The following is a 27,032-nucleotide window of genomic DNA, read 5'->3' as shown; positions in this document are numbered from 1 at the left end:
ACTAAACCCAAAGGCCTTTAATGTGCAGGGAAACCGAATGTCTAAAATAAAGGGCTCATCATTTTTGTGCAGTTATTCATCAATGAAAAGCTGTGTACTAGAGTGTGAAGTCAGTTAGAAATGACCGTCATAGATCGTTAACCAGAACCTTCACAAGCATAAGTAATAACCTTGGTTCACACACTCTACAGGTACAATATTCTGATTACCCAGGTTGAGACATGGTACATTTAAAACCAAATCTTTGGCATGCTAGGACGCAGAGTTAAGCAGTTTGCTTAGGACCAAAGTTGTGGTACCGGTGCTGAATGACTCCGGAGTGAATACAGCGTTCAGGATTACAAGCACAGCTTTTAGAGAAATAATAGCAATAATTTAGGTTTTTGCATAAACTGCTGTTGAACACAGCATAAGTAATTCTGTTCTTTTTCTTCTAAACAGAATGAGCAAGCTGTTAGGCAGAGAGCTAAATAACTGGCTTTTGTTGTATTTGCAAGTCTAAAGCACAATTGTTTTGTGCCCTTGAGTTCTTAAAATATCAGTTTTCTAAAGACTTTTCCAGTTTCCAGCCATGCAAAATTATGTGCTCCCCTTTGCTCACACCTCTGATTTTGAACTGATTTGATATTTTTTTAAATTATAATTAACCAGCTTGTCACACTGAGTTAGCATGAATTTTTGACTGAATGCAAATTTAATGTCATTTTCAATGAAATTATTCAACTTTGACGTATGGAGATCATGCATATCTAATATAATATAATTTAGAGAGGTACTAAAATGTCTCTACAGGCATTTGTTAAGTATATCGCCTTAAAACACAAGTGTATGTTTTTATGGAGCACAAAGATTTGTTTATATTTTTATGAAGTGTGCAACGTGTATTTCGCTGCTCAGTTCCAGAACAAAATAACAAAAGACCAATTTTACAAAGCAGCTTTATTTATGCTTATTGACAAGACATCAATCAAGCCTAATTTTGGGGAGTGTAGATATTACAGTAGACATCTACACCACTGAGATGGTGACAGAGCAAATGAGAAAACCATGTTGGGCTTCCGTTGATTCTGAACTGGCTGCTGGACACTACAAAGAGAGTATGGGGAACAGTGAAGGGCTAGATGTAAAAAAAATCCTTGTTCTCGAGTCTCCTGATGCCCCTTTTGAAGCCTGTAGACATAAGAAAAAAAGAAAGGAAAATCTAGGATGAAGAAGGTTATAGATGGATCTACTGAAATTATGATTTTTTTTTATGATTTTAGGGTAAAAGTTCTCGCTTATGTTGCATTGCCACAAAGAGCGGCATATTTGTGTGACATCAACTGCTAAATTCAGGCACCTTGAATATTTCAAGTATTTGAACTTTTCTGTATACATTTACCATATTTTAAGCCAAGGAGAACTTACATATCATCCATCTAGGCCTTCAAAAGTGTCTCACTTTCAGTCACCAGTTTTGGACCCTGTAAGATGAGAACAAAGTAGATGATTTTATTTCAAACAGCTTAAATCACAGTTTTATTTATTAATACACCTAGGTACTTTTTGAAGATCATTATTATTATTATTTAGTTAGTTGATTGACTGGATAGTTTTTGCAGCTGATTCTCTGAAATATTTTGGGTTTTGGAAGGAGAGCTATGTACCTCTGTGGAAAAGCAGGCTGCCTTATCAGCTTCAGCGCAGCACTTGTTCCGCAGCTCATTGAATTTTGTGGCGATGGTCTTCAGTTGCTCAGGTTTGATGGTGGTCTTCTGTTGAACCAGACTGTACAGCAGTCTGAAAACAAAAACACACAGGTGTTTGTATCCCAGTTGTATTGTGATATTTTAGGCTAGGTGTTTCCATTTGTTCCTGTTTTATGAAGTTGTGCGTCACAATATAAAAGTGTGATTCAACCCTTTTGTAATAATGGACCACAGACAGCGGGGGTAGGAGGAATTCTTTTTTTTTCATTCCTGTGTGCATAAAACCACCGTATGGATAATTTTTTTTTTTTCCATTTACTCTGCCTCTATTTCCTCTGTAAAATATCCAGTTCTGTAAATGAGTAAAGTCAAGCAAAGTTATGGGGTAGGTCTTAACGTTTCTGTTAAAGCTTGCTGCTGTCTTTGGGTCCAAAGGTTGCAGGTTCAAATACCACTTATAGCTGTGGTATCCTTGAGCAAGGTACTTCGCCACAATTGTTCTAGTAAAGTTAGCCAACTCTGAGCCAGAAAGTGTCACCTAAACTTAATTAAAAATACTAAAATATAAAGTAATTTTTGCAAGAGTAAATCATTGTACATTCCCTAATATTGCAAGTCACTGAAGAAAAGCATCAGCTATATGACTTAATAATAATAATAATAGTATTAATCTGCTGTTTCACTTTTGATGTTATAGATTTACCTTAATCAAGGGTTGAGATCGGTTGAAACTCTCAGTGTGATAGAAAGTAGGACATATATACAGGAGTTGGACTGGAAATGGCAGATTTAAAATTTCTCTGCTTTGCAGTGTGAAACACATAGTAGGCGGTGAATAAAATATTTGTTTTGAAAGTAAAAATACCACATAACTGGGCAAAAATAGTATTTGTACCAAATAATAAGCCTTTTGTACGAAAGAAGTTTACATTTTCATAAGCTGTTGTAGTGGTTTTTAGTTGCACGGGACCCTTTACACGAGGGCTGAGTGTGCAATGGGAATAATCACAGCTCTCTTATTCAGTGCCATCATGTCCTGCTGTGACCGTGCGATTCATATGAAGCAGCGATGTAGCGCACCAAAGCTGGAGTATAGCAAAAAAAAAACCTCAGACTTCTTGAATGGCTGAGTTTTCTTTCAGAAAGAGTTACTAAATCTACTTGTAGTATCATTGACACCCATGAATCCAAAATCCAAGGATAACTGGAATTTTTATATATTTTATCACATCACACATCATCCGAAACCGCTTGTCCCATACGGGGTCGCAGGGAGCTGGAGCCTAACCCGGCAACACAGGACTAAAGGCTGGAGGGGGAGGGGACACACCCAGGATGGGACGCCAGTCTGTCGCAAGGCATCTCAAGCGGGACTTGAACCCCAGACCTACCGGAGAGCAGGACCTGGTCCAACCTACTGCGCCGCTGCGCCACTGTGCCCCACCTTTATATATTTTAACATATACATTTTTATATTTTTAAATAGTAACACATGCATAAGTTATAAGATGAGCTTCTTTCATCACAATAAGCCCTGCATCTAAGTGTTTTCCTAAAACAAAATACTCTCTAACTAACAAGAGACACCATCAAAAGTAGATCATGTAGTGAAACCAGACCCAGTTCTATGAAAACCAAAAGCTTTCTCTCCTGACCTGGATGAGCCCCGCCTGGGCCACCCTTGCACTGCAGGAGGACAAGCTGAGCAGCGCTGTGGGACTCACCTTTTGCTGGCAAGTAGCAACTTATTGGCATCATTGGTGCAAAGCTCGGGACCCATGTGGAATGTCTGAGTTGTGAGAAGAGGGGGCTGGAAGGCTGTGTTGGGCTTCAGGCTGTTAATGCAGATTCTCCGCATAGAGTAGGAATCGTTGCAGCAGTGGGCGATCTCTGGGTTGATGGTTTCAGGCTTTATTTTGTGGCATGTGACATCGATTATGTTTGTCACCTGTTGGAAACAGTGGATTTTTTTGACCTAAACATCAAAACTCTGTTGCTTTAAGCTGTTTGTTCATATGTGAGTGTTGCATGTTTTCTCGTAAGATGCAGCCAATCATTTTTTTCTTCTGGTATATTTTTAAGTGCACCTATCGAACTAAGAATGACAATGCATCTCCAAATGTACCACATACAGGACATTCTATGATTTTTAATGATAAAACCTGTTTTGGAGGGACTCTAGGACAACTTTCCAGAGATCCTAGAAATAAATCAAAACTTTCCTTTTGATTTTCAGGAGGATATGTGTCTGACCCCCCCCACCACCTTTGCGTTCAGTGGCAAAGACAGAAAAGGGTCCAGGTTGCAGACAGGGTAAAATTACATGAATGATAATGGTCTCAAAATGAGAAACAGGAGAAAAATAACCGCTGTAGTACCTTATTTTCAGCACATGGTAGGAGACGGTGTTTTGATTCCTCCTTGCAGCATGGACTGATGACATCAGCCAAGTCTTCAGCTATCGTGTTGACAACATCGAACGATGCCTGGGGCATGATGCTGGTGGAGACGGCCAGTAACCTGCAATGCAGCGCAGGATAATTATATCAAAGAAAGACTAACAGGGTACAAGTTCATAGGTGTAACAATGCAGAAGTATACTGCTCATGGATGAATGCGAAAAGATGGCACGTCTCAGTATGAATACGAAATTTTTGTCGGACTCGTTACCTTTTTTCAAGTCCTTCGTGTCCCATCTCTTTGTCGGTGGCACACAGGTTGCTATAGTATTTCGTGTCGTCCTCGATTTTCTGCTCCAGGGTACTCTTGCCCATCTGTGCATTGAGAATGACAATGGATTGATTACATACAATTTTATGTTTTACGTTTTCAGACTACATAAAAGCCAACGTGCAAGGGAGCGGGAGGGAGACGTTGAGCTGGACATACAGCAGTCTTGAAACAGGTGCCCACATCTGCCTTGTTACAGCACTGGTGGAGCGACTCCTGGATTTTCATCATATGGCGCAGGATGGCCTGCTGAGACGCCTCGGGGTGACGTCTGGAGATCTCGTAAAGTATTCTGCAATGAGGAAGAGTCATATATGTGAAGTGACGTTCAAGTTTGCTCTACGTAAGTGTGTGCTGTGAATGCACACACACTCATGCCTGCATGCACACCTAGCTCTGAAGTGCATGAGTGTGCTTGGTACATGTGTGGCTTGCTCGGCCACCTGTAAGCATGAAATGGGGTGGCACGGTGGCACAGCGAGTAGCGCTGCTCTCTCACAGCGCCTGGGTGGTGCGAGAGAACGTGGGTTTGATCCCTGCTCAGTCTGTGTGGAGTCTGCATGTTCTCCCTGTGTCTGTGTGGGTTTCTCCCAGGTGCTCTGGTTTCCTCCCACATTCCAAAGACATGCTGTTCAGGTTCACCCACAGTGTGTGAGTGACAGAGAGAGTTTGTGTGTTCCACTGATCTATGGATGAGTGACCCAGTGTAAGTAGTGTATCTAGCAGTGTAAGTCACCGCGGTGAATAAGGTGTGTGGGCCAGTAACACTATATGGAGTTCATTGGAAGCTGCTTGGGGTGCGGTGGTGCAGTGGGTTGGACCACAGTCCTGCTCTCCGGTGGGTCTGGGGTTCGAGTCCTGCTTGGGGTGCCTTGCGCCAGACTGGCGTCCCGTCCTGGGTGTGTCCCCTCCCCCTCCGGCCTTACGCCCTCAGTTGCCGGGATAGGCTCCGGCTCCCCGTGACCCCGTATGGGACAGGCGGTTCAGAAAATGTGTGTGTGTGTGTGTGTGTGTGTGTGTGTGTGTGTGTGTGGAAGCCGCTTTGGAGAAAAGCATCTGTTAAATAAATAAAGTGTTTCAGAATGTTATGTGCATCTGCACTGAGCACATGCTGCTGGATGTCTTACTTTCCCAAGGCTTTATCTGGGGTATCTTTGAAAGTTTTGCACGTCTCCGCCAGATGCTCGTGAACTTCATAGTGCTCAGAGAGTCCCGCCAACTTCTTCACCTTCATGTTCTGCACGCACGAGCCCCGCTCCACGACGCTCTTCTTACAGCACTCGGAGAGGTGCTCGCACTGGGACACTAGAGCGTGGTTTCCGCACAGCTCATCCACAAGTTCCTTCTGCAGTCACAGTGGCACATGCCGTCTCATTACCATAAACATGAATTGTATTAGCAATTACCGTTATTCTTGCTTAATATTTCACACAAGCTCAGAAATAACAAAGATTTGTTTTCTTACTATGTTGCCTAAGTGTTAAGTCCCTGCAATTTGAAAGTCTACTTTGAATTCCTGCTCCTGCTGTAGGATCTTCGATAAAGGTGCATACACTGAATTCCGTCATTAAAAATACCATGCTGTATAACTGGGTTAATAATTGTGAAAAATGTGCTTCTCCAAAAATTGAGTCAGATTTTTGGTCACCTTAGTCAAAGGCATCAGGTAATTAGAGGTAAGTAACAAGTCTGACAGCACAAAACATATCAGTAGGAACCCACAGCTGAAAAAATATACTACAGTGGATGTGCATAACTATTGATTCATACACTGCGGCTTTTACTGGACTTTGTAACTACGCATCCGACTACACAAGTTCATTAGGTTCGAGGAAAAATGAAGGGAGAAAAGTTCTCCGGCCCCGAGCGAAGCAATATGAGATGCCCGTGTGCCCAGGCTACTCATGAACACGCTTTTCATTAGCACCAGGGGGCATTCTCACCCGCTCTCTCATGCAAGCGATCATGTTTCCACTGCAGCAGGTCTTGGTCAATGTGGAGACCCTGTTCTTGAAGGACTCTATCTGGGCATAGGAGGCCTGCGGAATGGTTTGGCTGTACTGGATATTTTTCCTGTTTTCAAAAATACAGACTGTGAGAATCTTTCAAAATAATCCCTTGAGTAACTAAGATATCTGAGAACTCTTGAAGGTTCCTTTGCGCCAATAAGAAAGTTCCCTTTATGAAAACCTCTGAAAAACTAGTAGACATGTTGAACTCTCAGTTACCGCTTTGAAATGAGACAGTGTTTCAGGGAACAGAGTAATCCAGGCTAATTAATGTTCACGAGATCTATAGATGAAGACACACACACACAGCTCTAAACAGCAAGGCATCGGTGAGATCCTAATTACTGCATTACTTGGCTTTGATGATGCGGTCTCCGTATTTTTCTTGAATAAGGCACAGGGACATGAGCTCGGTCACACGTTCCTCTGTCTTCTGTTTGAAGAGATTTTTCTGCAACCAAAAGATAGACTTTGAGCAAATTGTATCTTCTTCCTTGGAATAAACAATAAAGCAATGAACATGACCTCAGGTTACATCACTGATGACGTGCCCAGGTGCGTTGCGAGGTGTGTCACATAAGTATATTATGACAGATCTTCCATTGCACCTGGACACATCATCAATGATGTAACCTGAGGTCATGTGCGGTTTCTGGGCTTTCAACATCAGATGCCCACACCAGCGATGAAATATAGATATATAAAATAGTATGTAAAAATGACAGTTATCCATGACTGTTGGATTTTGGATTCATGGGCTTCAGTAATACTAGAAGTAGACTTAGTGACTCTTTCCGAAAAAAGAAAACTCAGCCATTCAAGAAGTTTGAGTTTTGAGGTTGGGGACTCTGCAACCACAGGACTGACCTTCTCATCGAAGCAGGACTGTACGTCCTTTTCATGGCAGCAGGACTTCAAAATTTCGTTGTACCCGTGCATAATACCCACGATGATTTGTGGCTGGAGCATCACGTGTTGCCTGGAGAAGTAGTAGATGAACCTGAAATGACAGCACAAATGTCCACTGAGGCCAAAATTCCTGCTGTAATGAGTCTTGAAATGGAGATTTTGCCATCAGATCAGTTGTGGACAGTTCTGTTTTGCAAGCAAGACTTTCTGCAACCCATAAACCAATTTTTCAACACCAAAGAGAAGCAAGAAACTCTTCTAGGAGCGTTATAGGCACTCAGAATACATTTTTTAGTAACACCATTTCCTAGGAACAGACTTTTGTATTGTAGATTCTTGTAGGTCAGATGCTGAGATGAGGCTCTCGGATCTTCTAGCAGCACTTGGAAGAGCAGAAGAGGCCTACCCGTCATACTCACTCGCCAAGATGCTTCTTTTCGTCCTCTTTGTACTCCTTGCATAACACCTGAGCAGACACATCAGGCTCATGCGAGACGTTGACAAGGATTTTGGACTTGTGGTCCACAAAGCACTGTGTGCGGCTCGCCGCTGTTAATTCACAGCAGTGCTTCAGCCCGTTCTTCTCAGCCACAGACTGAGAGGCGCACACCTCCCTCTGGAACATGTGCTCCTGAAGGCACCAGAGATGCAGACACACTTTAGCAGGAAGTTAAGAACAAGAAGACAGAACGACTTATTTTTACTGTCGCTTTTTTACCACCAACAGTGAGTGACAGTTAGCATCTTTGGCAGCACATTTTACATGCGTCCACTCAATGTCTTAGGATGGATGATGATGGGTGGTTATGTATTAAAGAATGAAGATGCACTGTAAAGTAGCGCTAAAATTGAATGAATTTCCCGGTTTTGCACAGTAGAAGGTGTGCGGCTGTCAGAAATCCCCTCAACTGCAAGGTATTACTTTTACAAGTAATTAACATGGTTAATGTTAATGGGTGGTTTGATGGCACAGACAGTAGTGCTGCTGTCTCACAGCACCCAAGTGGTGCGAGAGGACATGGGTTTGATCCCTGCTCCGTCTGTGTGGAGTTTGCATGTTCTTCCCATGTCTGTGTGGGTTTCCTTTGGGTGCTCTGGTTTCTTCCTACAGTCAAAAGACATGCTGTTCAGGTACAGCCACAGTGTGTGAGTAGCAGAGAGTGTGTTCCACTGATGTATGGATGAGTGACCCATTATAAGTCGTGTATCTAGCAGTGTAAGTCGCCTTGGTGAACAAGGTGTGTGAGCTGATAACACTACATAGAGTTCTTTGGAAGTCCCTTTGGAGAAAAGTGTCTGCTAAATAAATAAATGTAATATACCAGTGCCTTATGATGCATATCAAGGTTATGTAAGGCTCATACAGTATACACTGTTTACTGTGTAAACAGCGAAATCAGAGGGTAGTGGAGAAAGCGATTGCAGCCTGTCTCATGGATTCTCAGGCGAGACTCTACCCACCGGATCCTTGTTGCAGTCTTCATGATGATCCTTCTTGCAGCATTCAGAAACCGTGACCACTGCCTGATCGACCAAAGACTTGAACTCTGAGGGAGTGCTTTCCGGTAAGTTCTGGGACAGCCCAATAAAAGCTCTGGAATTGAGAAATTGTCAACCACTCAGTACAGTGTATGTATTGTACATTATTTTCAAAAACCAGAAGTATCAAATGAAGAGCAGCGCTGTAGATACTTACAAAGTCCGGAAACCATCTTCCTTTAATTCACTGTAAAATTTGCAGATCTTGTTTGCTGTAATGTGGATTTTCAGCAAAAGTAAATACAAAGATGCATATGGAAGGGAGCAGTTTGAAAAGGTATTTTTGAAATGTGCAGATTATCTTGTTGACTTTTTTTTCCTCACCTGCATGTGGCTCATGATCAGCCCCCACCGAGGAAAGGAAGACCACCAGTGCGATCGCAGCAAGCCCCTTCATGATGGTCCAGCTGCAATGCCGTGAACCTCAAGGAAGATGGTCCTCCAAGGGACCCCAGCTCTTTTATGGAGACTCATGGCGATCTGTCAATGATCAGTCTTGCAGTTCTCCCCCTCCCCTGTCCCCACTGACCTTTTGCTCAGTTGGAAAAGTCTCACTATTGGCTGACCAATATCAAGGTTTCACAAGTCACACAGCTTCACTATTCATGTCAGCCACCTCTTCCCTAATGCACTTTTTGTATTTTCATTAACAAATATTTGTGGCAATTATTTATTTAGCATGTGCTTAAATCTGATATTTTAATACAACTCAATATTTACTTAACTTTAAAATATGTCAGTCCTCCCAGGGATTTGATTCGGCCATGTTTTGTTAAAATCCTGTTTTTTGAACTTTAGCTCAGATAGCCGGACAATGTAGGAGCTAAAATTCTTTTCATATTTGAAAATGGTGGGGAGAACGCTGGGTAGCACCGGTGCCCCAAAGCTCCTAAGCTGTGGGTCTGGTTGTGGGTTCAAAACTGCCTCAGTCAGTGCACAGTTTGGATGCTGTCCTTGTGTTTGTGTGGATTCCCACTGGGTGCCCCAGGTGCCTCCCAAAGACCTGTTTCAGGTTGATTCCTCCCACTAATAACCCTTAGTTTGTGTCTAAGTGAATGAATGTGTGTGATTCCCCTGGATGCACTTGCATCCCATTCACTGGGTGCCCTATTCCTCCAGGATAGCCTCTGGACCACTGCAACACTGCACTGGACAAGCATTTTTTCATAATGGTATTAAGTGTGTAATATTTAATCATTCATTTTCTACTTGCTGCTTATGTTCCATATCCATATCCTCTACAGTGCTTTGCTGCTCTTATTTGTTCCAGGATAGCCCACCTGATTTGTGCACCAAAGCGCATTGATGGGAGAATGGTGTCCTTGGTCTGTGGTCTTGTGGAATCCTCATAAAGCCTGGAGAGAGCATCTACCTTGTTACTTTTGGAGCCTGAACGATAGGTGACAGTGAAGTTGAATCTTGCAGAAAACAAAGTCAATCTTGCTTCTCTCTAATTTAACCGTTTGGCTTTTTTGCAGGTATTCTAAGTTACTATGGTCAATCAGTACCATAGTATTGAGTGGCACCCTCTAACCAATGCCTCCATTCCTCCAACGTCAACTTAACTGGTGGGAGCTCCCAGCTCCCTGCATCATATGTTTTTTTTCTGCAGGTGACAGTCTGCAGGACAAGAAAGAGCACGGAAACATTTTCGAGGGGTTGCCTTGTCTCTGGGATAGGATAGTGCCTATACCTTGGGGGCATGGTACTCAGTAACAGGTCAATGGCACAAGATCTGTGTGGGTGTCTTTTTGCCTTGTCAGTGTGCATGCGATATCGCACTTGGTGCTTAGCTGGCCTTATGAAACTGTTATTCCTCTTGTTTTCTACTTTATTCCATGCAGTTTTTGACTCTGCACTGGATGCGTGACCACCAGTCAATAAACCTGTGAGTTCATGACCTTATGTTGCATCATCCAAAGCCAGGGTTAAACTCTTGGGGCGTGGGTGGATGCGCCACAGAATAAACAAAAGTCCAGATGCTGTGCTGGAAAGATCCACAAAGGATGCATATTATTTATTTTTTATTTTATTTTTTTAATATTTTTTATAGAGCGCTCTTCTCACGCAACTGGTAAACACAAAGATAAACAATGCTGAAAACAATTTACAGCACTGTTTCTCTCATGTCCATAATTAATGTTGCAGGACTAAGCAGACCTGCCTCTTATTGTCATGTACGATAAGTAATAACCCTGGCGACAATAGGAGGCTGAACATTGTCCAGTAGGCCCAAACCCACGCACCTGTCCATAATGTGATACTCAGCAATCAACAGCGATGAAAGTGAGAAAGAACAGACCCAAGGTTGCCAGTCAGTGCTCTACTGCCTTTGTTGCGATCGCCTAGTGATCCTTGTGTACTCACTGGTTTCCCAAGTCCTGTCCCATGGGTGTTTGTGTTTGAGTCCCCAGTTCCGTCTCATCTGAGCCATTCTGTACACCTGTCTGGTTCCCGCGTTCCAGTCCTGCATCTCATGTGCAGACACTGCCATACAGACAGACCCAACTTTGACTCTGATCCAGATAGAATCGGATGGATTCTGTTTCCGTAAGTTGCAGCCATTCCAGGGAAAAGGAGACAGTGTGCTGTATTTATTGGGAAGGTTATTAGGTTTTGTGTGATCGAAGCAGTGGGGTGCAGTGGCGCGGCGGGTTTTGCAGGGGCCTGCTCTGCCCTGTGGTGGGTCAGGGGTTTGAGTCCTGCTTGGGGTGCCTTGTGATGGACTGGTATCCTGTCCTGGATGTGTCCCCTCCCCCTCTGGCCTTCCACCCTGTGTTGCCGGGTTAGGCTCCCATTCACCGCGACCTCGGTTGGGACAAGCGGTTGTAGACATGGTATGTGTGAATGAAGCACTCCTCCGCACTGACATTTATTTGCAGAAAGACTGGGCATTATTTTTGCATTATTTTCTGTATCTATTATTTCTAATAAGAGGAAATTGCATAGGAAACTCTCCTCTCAAAGGGTCCAGAGTGACAAGCAGGAATCTGAAATATCAGCAGTCTTTTGGTCACCTTATCCAGAGAAAGTCTGAAACTTTTCCACTGCAGCGGCAGCTTGTACACCCTTTAGAAAGGTGATTAATCTGAGCTAACACTAAACAGGTGAAATACTGAACAGTACTGAAATACTGTATACTAAGGGAGTGGGACACTTTGAAGAGCAGGGTAGACATTGTCAAAAACAAGTTGGCAATGAGATAAGACAAGGGTCCTTTTGGCGATGCAGAAATGTTACAGAAACGTTGAGAAACCTTCCATTAGAGAAGGGATTATGTAGGGATCCCATTTGGACTGGACTGCAGGCATGGGTTCCTGGTGCTAAGGTGAAAAGGGTTAAAGGCAAAGGCCTTTGGTCATTCATAGTACTCATACTCCTTTTCTTTAATTTATAACTTATGAGACGTCATATCTGGATTACCCAATGTTTTCTCTCTTTCCTGATCAAATTTGCAAAGTCTTGCACTTTTCTGGTGCCAGATATAATGGACAGGCACTCCAGCCATCCTCCTGATGCTCTCAGTAGTGCTGCGTCCTTGAGCTGACATGACTGCAGGGATCCCGTGTGGTTCAGTGGGTTAATGTTTGAATCTGTGTTGTTTGCATTGTCGCACCGAGAGAAGGCGGGGGGACTGGCTAGGGTCCCACGCCAAACTAGTTCAGCAGGCCTGTCCAGAGGATGTGTTACTCATTCTCACCAGCTGGTGATGACCACTGCTCTCCTGTGAGCGCTAGCTGGTCCACACACGGTGTGAACAGGGAGGTGGAAACATGAACTGGAGGAGAAGAATGTCAGTTTCTCTCTTCCCGCTGCGGGAAACAAGGCCTTTACCAGCAAGAAAAGACATATTCAAATGGAAACAACTGCACTGAGACAGAAATTAGGAATTTTCGGAAAGTATTCGTACCAACTTGTGGGTTTTGCATGGAAAAGGGCAGAAATGCCTCTGTTGCCACTTAAATTACAATGTTATGCTACTTACTCTTATTTAGCCATTTATACGGGTGGGTTTTTTAAGCTGAGTAATTCAGGGTAAGTACCCTGCTCGAGGGTTCTAGAGCAGGAGATGGGATTTGAACCTAGGACCTCCAAGACCAGAGGCTGAAGCTGCACCACTATAATAACTGCATGTCAAATAGCTGAGTATTTGATCTGAACAGTTTGAAGCTGAAATGTTTCACAGTTACACAGCAGAGAGTTTTCCTTCTACTCGTGTCTACCCTTAACAGAGACGTTATCCCTGTCTGTGACAGGTTTCGTTGTCCGGGATAACTAATTCAAGTGACAATATGACATTTTGGCATTATTTTTTTGAACCTCACTGACATAGGAAATAATTAGTGGAAAGAAATCCAGTTCCTTAACCATTTTCTCATCTACTGACCTTTCGATTTAAGTGACTGAAAGTCGCACGAGACTTATGTTTTCGAAACAGGTTTATTACTGTCATCACAAAGGGTCGGTCAGATGGGGATTACAGTGCGGAGGGCAGCCTGGGAAATAAAAAGCACGTCGTCTGAGCTTCCGCTCCAGCAGCGGCTCACTCGGTGAAGGTGAAGCAGCCACGCTGGTGGAACTGCATGTCCCTCACACGGCGCATGGACTGGATCTGAGGCTGGAAGGCACAAAACTCGTTGTAGTGTCTGTATTCGCCACACTCAAACAGGTACTGGTAGCCCCTGTATCCGGGGTACTGGTAGCCCACCCACCTGCAACGTGAAGAAAGGAGAACGATCATGAGCAACACTGAGCAGCAGCAGCATTGTGGTTCATGCAGCATATCTGTAAGCTTCACAAGCTCGGCCGAGGAATTGCATGTCGTGGCTTTTATATGTAAAGCTGTATTGATGCTGCAGTAAAGCAAAAATCTCGTAAATGGCGCGCAATTTTGTCACCGGGTCAGATCACGGTGCTCCGGATTGTTCCGATACTCACGCTCCTCCGGGAACCCTCACGCTGCCCACCCTATCACAGAAGCCATGTGCCCAGAGGGTGGGCACATCATCCTCCTGGATTTCCATCTTGTTGCCCTCAAAGTCAGACATTTCGTACAGGCAGATCTTGTGCTCCTGGTTGTCCTGCGGTCAAGAGCAAGAGGAATAGTAAAGAGGTGACCTGAGAATTTTCGTGACAGCGTAACTTCGGATTCACACATGATGAGATTTTATTTTGATCGTACATGTTTATTCCTCTTTAGAATAAACTGAGTTTAAATTCCATTTGATTCCGTTAAAAAGCACCAGGTGTGCAAGTCACTTTGGCAGGTGTCCTGATCTCTGAATTGCACCCACAACGATGTGGCAACATGATAACCAAGGGGAGAAGAGCAGGTACTCTGACAGATTGTGATATTTTGTGGACATTTTCGGTGCTTCAAACTAAGACACTGGCTTCTGGTGATTCTATTTACGTACCCTTTGGTCAGGTCGAATTTTTGTGGGGTTTGGATGAATATCAAAATAAATAATTTTGATCATTGTACTCTGGATATCACTCTGCTTCAAGTTCAAAGTTGTTCAGCATTTACAATCATGTTTAATTTTTCTCTAGAAAAATCTGTCGTTAATTTCAGTTGTAACGCCAAAAGACAGTAAGTCCACTATGAGTGTTCTGGCGCCCATAACTGTACTCACATTTTTTTAAAAATGCACTGCACATCTATAAGCTCTTTAACTCAAGATGCTGTGCTGAGTTTCTCCTTTTTCAATCACATCTATTCATTTACATTTATTCGTTGAGCAGATGCTTTTCTCCAAAGTGACGGCTGCTTCTCCGAGGAATTGTCCTTCTTCCTATTACAGTGTCAGGGTTAGAGGTGGTGTGTGTGGTCGCACCCAGTGCTGTGCGGTCACACTGCGATCACACTCACCATGCGAATGGGCCGGAGGGACATGAGGCAGTCACTGCGGTAGCTGTTGGACCAGGTGTCCCAGCGAGGATACTCCCCCTTCTCCAGGATGAACATCTCACCACGGAAGTTGGTCTGCTCAAAGGCAACCCAGCTGGAGAGGGAGGCAGAGGGAAAGGGGGACAGCGGATGGGGGCAGGGGGCCGTATGGACATAGAGGGAATTCGGGGATGGAGAAGCAAGCAGGGTGAAGAGGGAAAAGGGAGGGAAAGAGGTATTGGGGTGGGAAGAAGCGAGAGAATGAGAAAGAGGAGAAAAGAAGAGTTGTTGAGGGTTGAGAAGAGAAAAGACAACAATGGAGAGACAGCATGATGGGAGGTGGTGAAACTCAACTGGAACATTGTGAGTATTTCCAAGACCTGTACACTGGTAGCATACTGACATCTTTTTCTAGGTACTCAAGTGCAGTCTATTTGTGTGTCTCTTTCTCTGTGTGTGTGTGTGTATCTTGTCATAAGTATTAGTGTTGCAGCTGATGTGAGCGCTTACAACCGTGGGGACTTACGGGCCACATTCCACATGGATACTGCGCACGCGGTCCAGACCGATTTCGGTTGTGTTCACACACTCATTCTGAATCTCCATCATCCTGCCTTGGAAGTTCTCCTGCTCAAACAGCATGATCTGTTGGGAGGGAGGAAAGTGATATTCTCCATTGGTTCGATCATCCCAGTCATAATGTTGCATATTATACCCCACATATAAACTATGAAAATATAAGAAAGCTGTTACTATATTACAAAGAAGCAGGTTGACGTTCAAGCAGGTCCAGTTGAGAACAATGATAAGAACCTTGTACCTTTAAAATACCTGCTCTTTGCCTTCTTAACCACTGTTTCAGCAAGAACATCAAATTAGTCCTATATCCCTGGTTTAGACAAACGTAATTTGTGAAGGTGGCAGTGCTGTAGTCTGGTAATGTTCTGCATCTAGTCTATTAACTATGAAGCCCTCAAATATTGTAGATTTTTAGGTCATAATTAGGTCATAATCTGTCTTCCAGCTGCATTTTTGTGCAATCACTGGAATTCTCTGGAAAAAGTGAAAACTGGCATCAGTACAAGTAGATATATATAAAAACATTTGTACAGCAGAAACCCAACACTGAGTTCAAAGCAAAATTCATAATTGTGTCATTAAAAGCAGCTGCGGGGTGACCACACTTATAATTCCTAATTATAATAATAATTATTCCTTTTTTGTTCATCTTTCTAAAATATGGAGAGAACAAAGATGTAAGTGTGAAAGGCTAATGCAATGGATGTGAACTATTAGTTCTGGTTAGACTGTGTTACCGCACTCATAAGTGATAATTACTACAGTTAATTACAAAGATGCATCGGCAGATTAATTGCTGCAAGTGATTCAGATCTAAACATGGAAAACAAAGTTTCAGGTAACAGCTGCAAATCAGAACGACTGGAGAACTTGAATTATATATCGCAACTTAGTTTGAAACACTAATAGCATGACTGGTATAACAGCGTCTGCCAAAAACCAGCAATACACCCATTTCCTGGATTTACCCCCCTGCAAGCACTGCCCACTTACTCTGTAGTTGCCCATGCTGGGGTCTCCGGTCTTGGTGGCCTTACTGCTTGGGGCAGGGGCACCCTTTTCCTTGGCATCGGTGCCCTGACTGGCTGTGGCCTTGGCAGTCTGAGACATTGTGAGGGCTTAGGAGGTTCTGGGAGCGAGAGGAGAAAGAAGAGCCGTGATGTCGGGTAGAAAACAGCAGAGAGGACGGGCTGGGTCCGAGTGTCCCTTTCCCAGAGATGCAGATAGCGTAGCGGTTAGAGCCGCCTCCTCTCCTCTGGAGTTTGTAAGTTGAAATCCCACCACCTGCATGATACCTCTGCGCACAGTACTTACCCTGAATTGCTCCCGGAAAAATGACCTAGCTCTATAAATGGGTAAAATCGTTGTAAATAGCTTAACGTTCTTTGTGGCTTTGGCGAAAAAGAGTAAGGTAAATCAATAAATGTAGTGATGCGTCTAATGAAGAGAGACTACGCATCCCACACAAACAACCGCATGGAAAGCTTCTCCAAGTTCTGCCCAGAACCTACAGCGCTGTCTTCGTGGGACAGATGGTGAGGGACAGCGGGCGGCCTGGTCGAACCAGGATGCGGAGGCCCCGGCATCGTGAATCTCTGTCTATTAGAGGTGTGTGCACACAGTGGGCACGTTGCACTGCCCTTACCTGCGTGAGTACAGCTGTGTGTGAGTTGGCTGGCTCGTGCTGGTCTGTGACGCCCCGGTCACCACCTTTTATACCCTGGCAAGGGGCGCACGGCAGGGCTTTGCAGACAAAAGGATTCGCCGGCGTCATCAGAGCCGGCCTGCACCGGCACCCGCTCGCCATTCTGCTGCCCAGAACGCTCCGCCTGCGACCGTAAGCACTTTGTCGTCAATGGAAAGCCCTGAGTGCGGCAGTTTTGCCTGCGCCACGGAGGACTCGCTGGAGGCTATAGGAATCATATAGAGGAATGCATAGGTCAGAGATCACGGCTCTGTAATGCTCACTCTCTTCTTTCACTCGTTGGGATGCTGAAAGAGTCCTAGCGGGGTGTGGTACACGCTTCCTGCTCAGGTCACAAGAGTTCGTCGAGTTGCACTATTCGCTTCAACATTTTGACACTGGGGTCAAAACTGTTTCGCTTTGATTATTTTTGACAACTTGACATTACTGAGATTATAATCGTTAGCATTTACCTAATAAACGTTTTCTATGAGGTTCATCCCACAACTCGTGTTGGCAAAATAATGTGAAAATAAAGATGAAAATATCTGATTCGTGGTCCTGACAGTCAATTTTCTCCTTAATAGCAGAGAAACGGATCGCCCGGGCTGAGGTCCAGCAGGAACACAGTGGGATTCGGGATTAGAGTGACTCTCAGATCATTATTCGTGGGTGATAAATGGAGATGGATACCAGACATTGCATAGATGCCAGTGGTCATGTCTTTCACCTACATTAGGTCACGTGTCAGAGTTTTGCATTGAATATGGTTGCATTTGATTAGGCAATAATTCTAAGGTTGGATAAATATAGAAGATGGGACAGTACAAAAAATGTGAAACTTCATATATCAGTCTAGAAGACCTCATCTAAAAAGTGAAGCTGTATATTAGACTGCGGAACAGCAATGGAGAACCACGAGAAATATCACATTAGTGTTAATTATAATATCAATGGAATTTCAAATAGCCGTGTGTATAATTAACAACATATACTTACAAATGAACATGCAAAAAACAGTAAGATGCATAAATCCAATTTAACTGCTCTCCAAGAGGTGGAATGTATTCAGCACCCTTCATCCAATATCTCCCCAAAAAGTCAGTGAAGTTTATCTCAGGGGTCAAGAAGGGCTTCTGCGTGCACGCGACTTCCTCTTGGAGCTCATGAAGCCATTCTGGAATCCATTTGGACGTGTCCATGAGGGGGATCCTCTCGAAGAAGCTGCACCTGGTCTGGTAAAACGGCTTCATATTCATGGGCAGTGATGTAAACATGCAGAGAAATTATCAGACCAAATGACCCCCCGCCCTCAAGAAGGCTCCTCATATCATGAAAATACTCACTACATCCACATTAACAGTGTGGGTTGAAGGTATCATTTGGTTTTCAACAGACGTAAAACCCCATCCAGGTACATAACAGCTGAAAAGTAGAAGGTAACTATTTTTTCAGCTTTTTTTGGGTTAGGGTTAGGGTATGCCTTCTACCCAAGCTCATGGATGTGATGCTCATAGTATATAATTTTCATTAACATTGGGTCATAGAGGTGTGGAACCCCTAAGAGCTGGGTTGTGCTTCTCCCGTGGACCAGTGGTCCAGTCTTCTTTTGTCTGATTCACGTTATCATGATTTCTGACACAATTCCTGTAGCCACATTATATCATTCTGCAGTCTTTGCGACAGGCAAGAATTCAGTTCAAGTAGTTACTTGGCCTCTTTCGAAGTCTGATAGCTGCATGGCAACCTCAGCCATTAAAGTGTTCTTTGACTGAGGACACATGTATTAGTGTTTAACTCAATATTATCCACCTGTCTAACTATCTACCGTAACTCTGATTCGGTTATTTCACATTTTTGATCCTTCTGCTTTCCGTTGCTTTTTACACTCATATACGTACAGGTATTTATGAACATTTTAAAAGGTAAAGTTTTTCAGCATCACACAGAATATGTAAGGAAAAGTATGCTGGGGCACCGATAAAACTTTCCACAAGAATTCGTGTAAAATTTCATTGAACTGGACCGCAGCTAAAGTCAACAGGTAAGACCTTTATTACTTACGTTTTCTAGCCATGATGAAGACGGTCAGCCCAGCCCACGGTGCAGTATCTTTATTCTCTGCAATATGTACAAAGGCATTATGGAGTTACGTTTCTTTACTGTATTGTCGTAGTATTGAAAGATATAGCTAGTCGATGAACAACGAGGCTAAAAAAGGGACTCTATTGTACCTTTGATTACAAGTCATGTGTTTATTTATTTATTTATTATGAATCTTGAATATAAAATGATCCTTGCCTGCACAGGCCAGATAGGACAGATGATTGCTCTTTTCTTCCAATACCTTTACAACAAACTAATTAGGAAGCATGTTAACATCAGTAAAATTAGTAATTACATGTCATCATGTCCTAGGCAGCCTATGAAACGGACTGTTACCCTGCTCTGGCTGTCTATGCAAATATTTATTTATATTTGAGCAAAATAACCACCAGTGTAAAGACATGCTGGCTCCCTGGTCACTACTCTTTAACAGCTCTGATTTCTATTCACCTGTAGCTCAGCCTTGCAATATTCAGGAGATTTACTTGTACTTTTACCTGCATCACAATCGAGAATTTAACCAGTCCGAAGACCTGTGTTTCGGGTGAACTGGAGACTCGAAATTGCCCACACTGCGTAAGTGGACAAATCGGTATGAGGTTGACCTGTGATGGATGTGTGTTCCGGCCAGGGTGTTTTTGGGATAGGTTCTGGACCATCACAACCTGAATTGCACAAAGGTGAATGATAATTTATTAATTTGTTACACAGATTTTTCATGTGTAATGTACATTTAAAATCTTTTGAATAGAACAGTGAGTTATTTTGTCCGTGATTACCTGTTTTTCCAGTATGCACAACAGCTATAACCAATATCCAGATTCCCAACAAGGGGAAACTAATTAAACTCTTCCCTCCTCAGGTGTGATATTGTGGATTTGCGAAGACTTAAAGACTGAAGTGACGGGTACAACTAACCTATCAAATTTAAATTATCATGTTTGAATAAAAAACTGTTTTGTAAGTTTTTGCTCCCCGATATGTCTAAGGCCAGCCTGGACCATTTCATTTAGTTTTGCAAATTCCTTCTTTGATTTGCCCATCTGAAGCGGAAGAAGATTATGCCACCCTTAAAAAAAACGCTTTAAAAAACATCCTAGGGCCTGGATGGAGAGCGTTGACGGGTGGATGAGGACTTTGGATGAAGAGACTCACTGAGCCCACTGTGTGAAATCAGTTCACTACTTGAACCCAGCTGCATTTGTTGGAGTTTAACGATTTTACCTGGTCTTTGTGTTATCTCGGTCAAAACGCAATAGCTCATGTACTTTGATATTTGGACAACTACACTTGACTTATCTATATGATAGCTTGCACTGTACGTCTGAGTGCAGCACACTGCTGACTGTGCAGTCTCACTTCACGTGGTGCAAACGGGGTCAAAGTGGTTCCTACATCTTACATTTTATATTTAATCATGTATTTCTAAGTTATATTTTTAATACTTTCTGTTGCAAAACTTTTTTAGATGTTTCCTCTAAAAAAGATGAGACTCGAAATTTGCTGATTATATACAGGGAGTCACTCATTCTAGAGCATTTTTGTGTTCCTTAACCACAAGTTAGAATGCTTAGTAACCTCACCATTTGTAAGAATCCGTATATAACCTCATTTCTTGGATTTTTGCACTAATAGTAATTTTAGTAATTTTTGTAATTTGCGACTTTGCACTAATAGTAACTTTTGTAAATTTGTGATTTACGCCTTGTGTTTTTCTTTCCTTACGTCCTCATTTATGTCATAGGCTGCTGAGAGGATTCACAGAGTAAGAATCTCATTGTATGGTATAACAAACTGTTTACTGTACACATGACAATAAACTCTTGAATCTTGAATCCTTGTTCCAACAGTCTTAATAAATGTATGATGTGCAGTTAAAAATGAAAAGAAGTCTTTATTAATTTTTCTTCATGAAAATGCCTTTGTGTAAAGGTATAGTCTACATCAAAGTGCATATAGACTTGAAAAAGTGCTGTAATTCATTAATTCGGTGTTCTGAAAACTCTATAATCCAATCCACAGACGTCACGGTATGTCAGGAAGCCGAACAAAACGAACATGTTGATGAATCTAAGCCGCCCGGTTATTTCAGTGACTAACATAGATGTGTTTGACAAAACACTTCAGATGTGTTTATTTCAGAGCTCCATGTTCGCTGTTTCCCGTGTATAATGGTAGTTATTGTATGCTTCTAAAAACAATACAGCCCTGACGCACCGTGGCTCCCCGACAATATAGCACTTAACCCCGGAGGCACCGCGCTGGACAGCAATGGACACGTACAACAAGTGGTCATTCTTTCCGGCGTTGTTTCTCTCAGGGGTCAGACGTGAGCAAAGGATGCTTCCAACCGTAAATACTGAGTCTCTGAACAGGCAAACATACCCCTCATTTGCAGTGTTATTGTCCCTTGCATAGTCTGGCTAAACACGCGTGTTCAATACACACCTGTGCACATTATTGAAAATGGAAACCTGTGTAGAGGCCTTTTGTGGCTGAAAAAAAATCAGCTATGAAATCCCAAATATAGTTTAGGAAAGTAAAAATGGGTGTGAGTACACTTAAGGTTCTCTATTAGTTTTTTTTGGTAAAAATGATAAACATCAAGCATAGGTCAATTTTTTTTTCCTTTATTCAGTTTCTTTCTGGCTTGGTGAGTGTCTCTGTGGTTTTTGCATTTCATCTTATATTAAGTGCACTCAGATGACCTTGTTGAAAAGGCCACTATATAAAAAGAAAATGTACTGAATTGTTTTACGTCTTGCTTTTTATTTATCACTAAGGGAACTTTTTCGTTTAAAGAATTTAGTTTCTTTTGTTTTGTGCCTTTTGTGGGAGAATTCAGTCTGATTACTGTACAGGGCAGAGATGTCTCTAGAGCTTTGGGAAAAATATTCAAGTGTAAAATTATTTTTGATGGGAAACTTTGCCCCTTTGCCACTGTACACTACTGATGAAGGTGAACCGTTACACAGTTTGTTTCCATATCCAATTACTATTTTTCCCTTTATTCATTAGCCTGAAGAGACTAAATTTTGCACTATATCATTTTCTGAGCAAACTTATCCAGGCAAAGGTCATGATTTCATTCAAAATTGCCAGCATTTCTCTTTCTTTTGCTCCCAAGTCATAATTCTTTGCCAAAAAAGCAACGAAAACAAAACCCGACCAATAGAAGACAGGTCTTGAACTTTCATTCATACCTGATGAGATTTAATCTTAGACAAACCTGAATCTCATATTCCAGATATTCGTAATTTACTTATTACTGAAGTCCATAAATGTGAAAACATGCTTAACCGGGTCTGATTCTTTATAAATCAGAGGTTTGAATGGAAAACAAGGCTGAACCCAGTCCATGTCCTCGCTGTCATAGGTGAAGCTTTACCAAGGTATTACTGAGTTACTGGTTTGTTTGTTTCACGCTGAAAGTCAGTCATCAACCGGTTTAGATTTAATGGGTATGGATTCCGATTAATTTAACATATATGTCACACGGACAGCGTATTTTATGTAAAATTCCTGATCTCATCCATGGAAGGACAGGAACTCATCGATCACTAACAGCGTAATGAAAGTCATGTGACCTCCCCTCCATACCGTCCCACTCCTCGGAGTGTGTGTCTCCAGTAGGCATGGCTTGCCTTAGTCCCCTATGGAGACTCTAGTGGTACAGAGTGTAGTGTGTGCACTTCTGCCAATCTATAGATTAAGCCCCTTTGTGGGGAGACAATGAGCCGCTCCTCCCCCCATGCTGAGCCGGGGGTTTTGCCTGGGCCCCTGGGCCCGGGAGGCTTTAAAAGAGCCAAGGCGCAGGCCGGGTCCCACTGTCACAGCAGGACGTCCCAGGGACCCCGCAGCCAGGTGAGTATGCCGCGTGGCACGCATTTATCTGCACTGAGAGAGAGCAGGTGATGCTTTGCACTGAGACATAGGGTAGAAGAAGGCTTTCCAGTGAGCATTCTTCCCACACCCACTTTTTCACCCAGACAAAGCAGAGGTACATTTCTGATACTCTGGCACACTCTGCTGAAATCTGATGCTCTGCTATTACAGCACTTTATTTATTGTGTAAGAGTTTATCAAACCTTTTTAACCAGATTGACAGAATCAGAGTGAAATTCAAACTATTATACAATGTAAAACCAGTATTTTCAAAAGTCAAAGTCATAATTAAGGATACACCTGCAGCTTTTGATCCAAAATCCATTTCCTAACCACTAGGCCTCTTGTGGCCTGAGGTTCTACAAGGTTTGCCTGGGGTGTTAATATCACTTTTTCTCACCGTTTTCCCCTTTAATGACCCCCTTCCTCTGTCTTGCAGCTAAGATGAATCACCAATGTTGCAAGTTTACCGGCCACTGGAAGGTATGAATAAGATGACTGGGGGAAAGGGGTCAAGCTGCAGATTAATTTTCAAAAAGTTGTGGCATTACAAATAAATGAAGGAACAATATTTTTTCTCCTGTGGTGCAAAAAAAAATTAGAGGCAAGAAAACTGTTAATCAATGAGATTGTGTAAGCGAATCACTTTGATAGCTCCATAGGTGCCCAGATCAGGTACCTGGAATTTACAGGAAGTAATAAAGGTCAACCCTCTGTTCCTCCCTTGACTTGCCTTGAAAACCATGCGAGTGGTCACTATGGGCCAGGTTTGACTAGGCACCTTGTATGCAGTAAAGGTCAGCAGGACCTCGCTTGATCAGCCTCGTCTGATCTCCAGTGAAAGAGCGTGTATCAGAGCTAAACGACTGAAAGTGCATTCGTTTTCATTCTTCCTCGAACCGTTGCTCCCTCCCTTCCTCAGATCATCGTGTTCGACGAAGAGTGCTTCCAGGGTCGCCGTCATGAGTTCACCTCTGAGTGCTGCAACGTCATGGAGTTCGGCTTCGAGACCGTGCGCTCGCTGAGGGTGGAGAGCGGAGCGTGAGTGCCAGCCTTCGCTAAGCCAACTCGCAGCACACCTTCCGTCCTTCTCTTTCACAGCCGTACCTTATTAAAGAATTTAGGGGCAAAAGGACATGGAGTGGCTGGGTGGAAAGGGCATGGGTTTTACCACATTTCAGGTCCTTTAAGTATCACACAGGGTCAAATACTGTTAAAGTAGTCACAGATGTATGTAACATGTTCAACCTGGTCCTTCGCCCACACACCATGAACCTGTCATAAACTCAGCCTCCAATGGTTCTGGCATCTCCTCTGCAGAGCTATAGTTGGAGAGACGTGTTCATTAAAGTGTCTGAATGGATTGCTGAGTGGCAAAGGCACAGGGGCTGGTGTTTTGCTGAAGAGTCAACCATAGCCTCCTGAGTCCCAGCAAAAAAAAAAGTTTTTGGACGTATTTCTCGGAAGGTGTCAAAGCCACCCCAAGACATATTGTATAATTTAGAAGCATAGGATGTTCTCTGAAAAATCCATTATGACTCTACATTGTGCTATGTACAGTTCTGGAGAAAAATGTCTTCTAGAATGGACAAAAATGAATGGCTGGGGCTCCAGGATAGGAGGATATAGTACTTCTAATTTTCTCTAGGATTTAGAGACGACAAGCTTGCGCCAGACAGCGTAAGGAAAATATACATTAGCAATTTAGACCAGGCAGATAAAAGTCTTGACATTACGGCCATATAAATAGCCATGTCTTTTTTGATATGGCTATGAATATTGGCCCAGATATAAAATTATTAAAAAAAAACATCTGCAGTAATTTTGGTCATTTAGGAACCGTGGGTGACGTCAGAAGGGAATTTCACTCATGAAGTAGCTGTGTGTTTAATGAGGATCAGTCATTGAAAACAAGGACTTGAGGAATGAATGAGTGATGAATGGAAAAGAGTACATGATGTGGGAGGGATTTTGCTGAAACTCCTCTCCCTTCCCAGGTGGGTGGGCTACGAGCACGCGGCGTACCAGGGCCACCAGTTTGTGCTGGAACGCGGGGACTACCCCCAGTGTGACTCCTGGGGCGGCAGCAACGCCTACCCCATCGAGAGGCTGACGTCCTTCAGACCCATCTCCTGTGCTGTGAGTCACGCTCTCCCCGCCGCGCTCCTCCAGCCCGCCATTTCTCATCTCGCCGGCTCCACCATCACCACCATTTTCCGACTCTCTCAGACCTCTAACGACCAGTTGTAATAAAACAAGCTTCTTCAGTCCTTTTCAACTGGCGCATGAAACTCGACTACATTCAGCTCTCATTAACTCCACAAACCTTGTAGAGCTGTTTGGAATTGAGCTGCAAGATGGATTGAATTTTTTCCAAATAACAAAAACAATAAAGTACACTTTGTGTAATATATTACACGGTAACATTGTACCTCACAAATGAATCCATCACAGAGCTCTTAGGACAGACTGCAATTTTTGTTTTCTGCGGTGGACATTTTGCAAGAATCATTTGTCAAAACCAGCAGATTGAAATGAAACACTATGGTGCCACGAATGAGAGAAAGACATAAAAAAGAAAATATTTTTCTTAGGAGCTTGTTTTGTACAATGAGGGACTCGACTGAAAAAAAAATAAATAAAAAACCCGCTTACCTCGAGTGTACCATGGTGCTGGGATGTAGTGCGGTAATCTCCCAGAACGCAAGCAAAGGGTGGCAAAGTCTAACATAGAGCATTCATGGTTTCTACGCAGATCCACAGGGAGTGCCGTATGTCCATTTATGAGAAGGAGAACTTCCTGGGCCGCAGGGGGGAAGTGAGCGATGACTACCCCTCCCTGCAGGCCATGGGCTGGTGCAACAACGAAGTGGGATCCATGCGAGTCCACTCTGGAGCGTAAGTGTTTCTCACACCGCCTCTCCCTGTCTTGCTTTCTGTCTCGCCTCCCAGAGCCTATCTGCTCAATGTCGGCATGGATGAGCTAACCGCTAAAAAGATAATATTAACAATAAAGGAATATTTGGAGGATTTACAGAAGAAAATTAATCAAACCCTTGGTTTGCTCAACCACCTCCAAGTGTATTCCTACACTGTGATGGTGTGCTGCAGTAGCACTTTGCCCACCTTCACCTGTGCACTCCTTGTTGCAGGTTCGTTTGCTACCAGTACCCCGGTTACCGTGGCTACCAGTACATCATGGAGTGCGACCGTCACTGCGGAGAGTACAAGTACTTCAGAGAGTTCGGCTCCCATTCGCAGACCCCCCAGATTCAGTCCATCCGCCGCATCCAGCAGTAGTCACCCCCCTTGCCTGGTGCGTCCTCAATGCCCAGCCCCCACCTGCTTGCTGTTGGGTTAGGAGAATAAAAAGGCTTTTCTTTAACTACTCTGTCTCCTTGAAGTAGCTCAATGTACACTACCGCTCTATACCTCTGAATAATATAATACTGATGCTAAGAGGGCCTTCTTAATGGCTCATACAAATCTCACATTCACCTATTACATATTTCACCTTGACAAGTCTCCAAGCCTCGTCAAAGTTGTGCACCATTCACATCCTGACTTGAAATTTAAATGGTCCACACAAATAAGGATCAGGGAAAAATGAACAATGTGCAGATTAATCATGTCTGCTTTAAGTGTGATTAACTGCAGAAATTAAACTGACTGAAAAAAAATTTTGTGTTACCAAAATATAAATTAAGCCTATTTAAATATATAGAAAAAATATGCATTTTCTTAATTTTTGTGTAGCTGTCTGGCAGGACAACTGGCTACATACTGGCAGTGATGCAACTCTAAGTTAACTACAGAGCAGTGATTTAGAACCTTAACCTGCAGTCATTATTTACGATGAATCATATCATAAGGAGGGAGTCGATATTTGCTGAGATCAGCTGGACATTGTTAATTAACTTTTCTTCCCTGTAACTGTCTTATCATACAAATAATTAGCACCGACTGAATCAATAAAATATACTGATGTACTTCAAAATATTTAATACAGCTAT

General features: G+C 43.1%; 3 protein-coding genes across 3 annotated transcripts; 1 reads left to right on the top strand and 2 right to left on the bottom strand.

Annotated features, from left to right (window-relative positions):
• Positions 1-920: 920 nt before the first annotated feature.
• Positions 921-9,330, bottom strand: LOC108938050 (serum albumin 2-like). Its single transcript, XM_018758328.2, has 15 exons — positions 9,200-9,330; positions 9,033-9,087; positions 8,798-8,930; positions 7,756-7,967; positions 7,295-7,427; positions 6,781-6,878; positions 6,362-6,491; positions 5,546-5,763; positions 4,578-4,710; positions 4,359-4,462; positions 4,067-4,208; positions 3,413-3,636; positions 1,647-1,779; positions 1,408-1,463; positions 921-1,170 (listed from the first exon to the last, which is right to left on the bottom strand). The coding sequence occupies exons 1-14, from the start codon at positions 9,270-9,272 to the stop codon at positions 1,419-1,421; spliced, it is 1,833 nt and encodes a 610-aa protein (XP_018613844.1). The 5' UTR covers positions 9,273-9,330; the 3' UTR covers positions 921-1,170; positions 1,408-1,418.
• Positions 9,331-13,340: 4,010 nt separating this feature from the next.
• On the bottom strand, positions 13,341-17,023 carry LOC108938045 (beta-crystallin B1-like). The gene is made up of 6 exons (XM_018758321.1): positions 16,990-17,023; positions 16,338-16,473; positions 15,292-15,410; positions 14,748-14,880; positions 13,814-13,956; positions 13,341-13,587 (listed from the first exon to the last, which is right to left on the bottom strand). The coding sequence occupies exons 2-6, from the start codon at positions 16,452-16,454 to the stop codon at positions 13,419-13,421; spliced, it is 681 nt and encodes a 226-aa protein (XP_018613837.1). The 5' UTR covers positions 16,455-16,473; positions 16,990-17,023; the 3' UTR covers positions 13,341-13,418.
• A 6,440-nt stretch (positions 17,024-23,463) lies between these two features.
• LOC108938060 (beta-crystallin A4-like) lies at positions 23,464-26,319 on the top strand. The gene is made up of 5 exons (XM_018758338.1): positions 23,464-23,502; positions 23,942-24,060; positions 25,017-25,158; positions 25,775-25,917; positions 26,172-26,319. Exons 1-5 carry the CDS (start codon positions 23,464-23,466, stop codon positions 26,317-26,319), a joined length of 591 nt encoding a protein of 196 aa, XP_018613854.1.
• Positions 26,320-27,032: the final 713 nt, after the last annotated feature.

This window comes from Scleropages formosus, chromosome 17, assembly GCF_900964775.1.
Source record: "Scleropages formosus chromosome 17, fSclFor1.1, whole genome shotgun sequence".
Lineage (NCBI taxonomy): Eukaryota > Metazoa > Chordata > Actinopteri > Osteoglossiformes > Osteoglossidae > Scleropages > Scleropages formosus.
Note: the sequence above shows the minus strand (reverse complement) of the source record. Positions and strands in the feature narration are given on the sequence as shown.